Source organism: Mus caroli, chromosome 5 (genome assembly GCF_900094665.2).
Source record: "Mus caroli chromosome 5, CAROLI_EIJ_v1.1, whole genome shotgun sequence".
NCBI lineage: Eukaryota > Metazoa > Chordata > Mammalia > Rodentia > Muridae > Mus > Mus caroli.
The window spans coordinates 33,256,322-33,261,960 of NC_034574.1; the positions used below are offsets into that span (position 1 = coordinate 33,256,322).

The following is a 5,639-nucleotide window of genomic DNA, read 5'->3' on the forward strand; positions in this document are numbered from 1 at the left end:
TTCTGTCCCTTTGACTTCCTGTGTCTGTTTATTGAGAGCCATGCCTCTTGTGTACTTCCAGGAACACACAGTAGGACAACTAGTGGCACTGCAAGGACAACCTTGCTTGCTGCTGACAGGACACTGTATGCGTGAGTCTGCTCCATATTCTTCTATCCCATTCTACAGAGCTGGGGACTGAGGACAAGCCACGTTCCACAGATGCTCAAAGGCACAGCTCAGTGGAGGCTTACAGAGCTGGGTTTGAAATTAGACATCCAGCACTCACACCCTTAGCCTCCCACATTCTGGCCTCCCTCAGGTTCTCTTTGGTGCTGATGCTGGTGTGTGTGTGTGTGTGTGCACTCACCGCATTGAGTCCACATAGTTGGTAGCTGGCCATGGTGACAATGACCGTGATGACCTGCCAGCGGACAAAGGGTGCCCTCAGAAGCTCCAGCACAGACACCAGGCGGAGGTTCCTTTGCACGCGGCTCTCGGCCAGGGCCTCCTCCAGCTCTTGGGAGACATCTGCTTTCCCCAGAAATGTTTGGAAGGCTGTGAAGAAGGGCAGGCAGGAATTAGGAAGCTGGCCATCTAGGATGTTGGCCCTGAATGGATGGGCCCACTATCTGGGCATATGCTTTTCAGAGACCTTTGGAATCTGTACAAAAACTATGTTTAAAAGTAGAAAGGTAGGGGCCCAGAGACACACACCAACCTTTCTGAAGTCACCGAGTGGGCTGAGAGAGAACCTGGGTCTCTCAACCACCACCCTCTCCCCAGAAAAGCAAAGCAAGCCCAGCCTTCAAATCCATCTTGCCAGACAGTTGCCCCCATTTATCTTCTATATACAGTCCTGCCCCTCACAGCTAGGGACAAACTGCATAGCACCAAGCCTGTCAAACCTTGCTTAGAGCTCACCTAACCAGAACTGCTATTCCAGTGAAGGTTCATTGAGCGCCTCCTGTTTGCCTGGCCCATACTCACTGGGGATTTCTGGAGGGAGGCCAATGGTCACCCACACACAAGTTTGCTAATCCCAAAGTTGCCTCTATGGGTAAAAAGAGGATTGAACCTAACAAGCCTCATTAAAACCTCCATGTGACCATCTACAATGTGGGTGCCCTGAGTGGAACAGGAGAGCGGAGACCCACACATCCTCTTGATGGATGTATTTCCAAGTCAAGCATTTGCAAACTCCCAGCCATTGGCAGAACCGTATTTTAACCCTTATAAAAGCAGACCCCTGAGATCATAGCAGCCAGATCACACAGCTTGCTTTCAGAGCAGAGGTTTCCGTGTTCATTGCCCTCCATCTTCCCCCTACAGAGGAAGGTAGTGGTGGTGATAGTTCCCGTGGACAGTCCATTCCACACACAGCAGGCCCCATCCTTAATAACATGGCTCCTGCACCTTGGGCATATGAAATTGTTCTTTTTAAGCAGAAAAGTAAAGCAGCTAAGGCCATCGCAGCTTCTGCAGGCAGCAAGCTCAGGAGGGGTTCAGCAGCACTGCAGGCTGCTCCCAAGCCTGACTTTGGAAGCTGTGATTTAACGGGTTTGCCAGCACTGGTTAATCGTACAGGAGAAAAGTGACCGGGTTTTTTTACCACACACTAAACCATTGTATTTTGAATTTTTCTTCCAAGTTCAAAATGCAACATTCATGTTGTAAAAACCAGGTCTAGAGTTTGCATATTTCCATTCCAAAACATGGAAAACTTTATCTCCTACCCCCTTTCACCTTGAAGCTCTCAGGCAAATTCAAAGCACAGAGCTCATCAGAATTTCCCTGCACAGCCTTGTCCTTGCTGACAGCTCCAGGACCAGGCTCTCTCATTCCCTGAATTTTCTCTTCCCAGCATCCCCTCCTGCACTGTTGTTGCATCTTTAAGTGCCACCCCTGCACCCCATCATTGTCAGTCAGGACCAGAGACCAGATGCCAGGGTGATGTTTGTTAGTATGGCTCAGATAGTAAATCTAGAACTTCCCCCCAAATAGGGATCTCTACTTTGTAGCTTCAATGGGGACAATAGTGAATGGTCAGATGTCTGACACTTTCCCTGGATTCTACCCCGTGATGTGATAATCCTTTTATTTGTCTAGTGTAACCTTCTGTTGTGGCTTAAACTGTTTACCTGTTATCGTGTGGTACCTGTGAATGTGAGCTCTGGAAACAGTCACCTAGTGAGGGCTGGTGGTCATGCTTGGGTAGCCTGGCTCATCTGACTCTTGTTTTAGGAGGCACAGAGAATGGATGCTGAAGCTCAGTGAGAATGTAAGCATGGAGGAGGTTGGGGGATGCAGCTGTCATCCAAGGTACACTGTGGGTATGGAAGACTAAGCATGTGGGAGCACTGAGGATGCGGAAGGACTAAGGATGCCTGAACACTGAGGATGCAGAACTGAGGATGCTAGGGTACCAAGACTACGGAAGTCTACAGTGCTGAGACTCTCAGGCCACCATCACCAGCTAGCGGGGGAGTATGACTCTGCTGGAACTTTGACTTGAGACTTCTGGTCCCCAGAACAAGTGGACAGTCAGTTGATCTAGTTAGTTGTCCTGGGACCCTGTGCTGTGGTGCCAGCTATATTTTATCTATTTGAATGCTCTTTACCTCTTGCAGAACAAAGCCCAGAGTGGTCTGGAGGCTTCTTTCCCATAGCAAAGAAGGCAAAAGAACGTCATGTGGGGCGCTCCCAGTGATCCTTTGTGATCATGTACAGAGAGATGCTCTGAGCTCTGTGTCTTGCACAGTGCAGGAATAAGGACTTCTAAAAATAGGAATTTAGTCAAGTCATTTCTTTTCAACTGCTACTGGTATTTAAGGGCAAGATGTCATGGGGCTTCTAAAGCAGGCTCAAGGTCTCTTCATTATCCACAGTCGTGATGTCCTACATAGGGGAAGAGGCGGTATAGAAGGAGACGTTGAGGTTCTATGTAGGTTTATACAATTTTATTGTGACTGGGCCTGGAACTTCACGGTCTGTAGGAGGGTGTTGGAGAGCCCACACTGTGGAGAAGCCAGCAGCACACTGTTGTTTTCTGTTACAGTATATTTGATTATTGTACACAGAAAAGCTAATTGTTAGCAAAATATACAAGCTTAGAAAGACATTGTGTTTGTCAGATGCAGTTAGGTGTATCCTGTAGACTTGCAGTTTGGTGTGCCTCTAAAGGCCTCCACAGATAAGAATGCTAGAGAATGGAGAACACTCCTGCCTATTCTAAGGCAAGTTGCTTGGGAGAGGTCTTGTGGTCTTTGCATTACAACCCCAGGCAAAGTGAGCTGGATAGCCTTGAGCTGCCAAACCTAAAAGATAAAATAGATCTGCCCCTACTCAGTTGCTTGGAGCCTTCCAAGGGTGTAGGGGAGGAATTGGAGACTTCTTTTTAAAGCAACTGGACCTTTGCAAACTCTCTTTTGCCTTGGAAGAGCTTCATAGAAGGAGTTCCAGGTAAGAGAGAGGGATTTGCTCTTTGGGCTTGCAGGAACCACAGAGAAGTGGCTGGCAGGACACAGGTGAGTCAGTAGTCTAGGAGAGCTAAGGAGCGCTCTTGGATTTGAAGGAGCTCAAGAGAAATGTAGACTTTCCTGCTAGCATGACACAGGTAGAAAGAGATTTCTAAAGCGCTAGCAGGGTAGTTGTAGAATCAGGCTTGTGATGGATATTTTGTACACAGTTAAGAAAATAAAATTATGTCTCTGAGCTAGCAGGTTTTTAACCTCACCTCCTGTCTGTCTCCCATGTCTTTATGGGTATAAATATTCGATAATTTAAATGATTAAGTGCCGCTGTTTTCCTTTGTGATCAGTACACCATGATACATTGCTTTGTACAGTTTACTGGTCAGTGAATTGGATAATGATTAGCAAATTGGAGGATGATAATTTTGTCTTTTGATTGACTTAATCTGAAAAATATACAAATCTTTTATAGAGAACCTGCCAAGGCTTCAAGGCGTGGTTGCGCATGCGTGTAATCCTGGCCCAGGTGAAGGGGAGACAGGGTCATCCTGGCTTCTGTGGTGGCTGGAATGAGATGTCCTCTGTAGGCTCATGTGTTTGAATACTCCACCCCACCCCACCCCAGTTGACAGTGCTGTTTGAGGAGGCTCACACTTCCACCAGCAAGGAGGAAGTGTGTCACTGGGGGTGGGCTTTGAGAGCGTAAAGTCTTGGTCTACTCCCAAGTGAGAGCTTTCTGTTTTGTACTTGGGGTTCAAGATGTGAGCCCTGAGCTCCTGCCCTGACCACCGTGCCTGACACCTGCGGCCATGCTAGACTCTTAACCTCCTGGAATGTAAACCCAAGTAAGCTTTTTCTTCTACGAGCTGCCTTGGTCATGGTATTTTATTACAGCATCAGAACAAGAAACTCATGCAGCTACATAGTGAGCTCGAGTCCAGGCTCAGGCTACAAGGGACTGAGTAAGAAGAAACGAAACAAGCAAACAAATAAACAAACAGAATCCTCAAAGAAATTATAGATCTGAAAACTAACAAATGGCAGCACAAAACAAGTTGTAACCCAGTGGGGACACTGCTTGTGCTCCATTTACAAGGCACTGTAAGTCTCATGGGCACTGACTGGCACTGCCTAGCAGAGAATGTAAAATTAGCAAATAACTAATTTAGGTCCTCAAGCTAAGGGAGACATTTCTGCAGGAGTGTGAAAGTAGCAAGGTTTAAATGAAATCATGCAATGATAAGAGATCTTTGGAGATGTGTCTGTCTGGGAGTCAAGACTGTGGACTCAGATCACCATGGATAATTCTTGTATCTGTACATCTAAAACTGAGTTTGGATCCCAGAACCCATGCAAAGCCACACATGGTAATGCATGTCTGTAAGCCCAGAACTTTTATGGAAAGATGGGAGGTAGAGCCAGAATCCTCAGACCACCATGGCATACACAGCTGCAACAAACAAACAAACAAACAAACAAACAAACAAACCCCCCAAACAAACACACAAAATAACAACAAAAAATAAACAACCGAACAAACAATCAAAAACCAAAGAGAACTGTTCTCAATTGGGGTGGAAGGCCAGAACCAACACCTGAGGATGTCCTCTGACCTTTGCATGCATGCTATGGTGCTGTGGGACACTCACCCCTGAAGTCACACATATGTCAGCAGAGAGAGAGAGAGAAACCCAGCATCTTACAAAGAGTTTTGTTTTGTTTTTGTTTTTTAATCCCTGCTTCACAATAATCCAAATGAGTTTCTGTGGGCTTTGCAGAATTGTGCTTGTCTATACAAAAAGTGAATCCTTTTATTATTTCTCTAGCGTGGCTGACTGACATTGGTGGGCAGATGGAGATTTTCTGGCCTTGTTTTCACTCTCTCCAGATGCTTTGTTCTAGGGATGGAGCTGTGCAGTAAATGAGATGCCGTAAATGAGGTCAGCAGCCTCACTGTCTCCGTCTATAGGGCTCTGTGGGTTCATCTCACTGCCAAGGACAATACTGAAACCACCTTGGCTCCTCTCTCTCTCTCTCTCTCTCTCTCTCTCTCTCTCTCTCTCTCTCTCTCACACACACACACACACACACACACACACACACGGGGAGAGAGAGAGAGAGAGAGAGCATATTCTGTAGGCTTCTTGCCCTTATTTAGTTCTCCTGTGACTGACACCCCATCCCCCC

The 5,639-nt window shown here is 46.7% G+C and overlaps 1 protein-coding gene across 7 annotated transcripts in view; it reads right to left on the reverse strand.

Moving 5' to 3' along the window:
• Slc2a9 (solute carrier family 2 member 9) overlaps positions 1-5,639 on the reverse strand; it is a 128,173-nt gene that overhangs the window by 50,600 nt on the left and 71,934 nt on the right. For all 7 annotated transcript variants that reach the window (XM_021162163.2, XM_029478108.1, XM_021162164.1 and 4 more), the window contains one exon: positions 350-537. In XM_021162163.2, the coding sequence (XP_021017822.1) occupies positions 350-537 (188 nt within the window). The remainder of the gene's footprint in view (positions 1-349; positions 538-5,639) is intronic.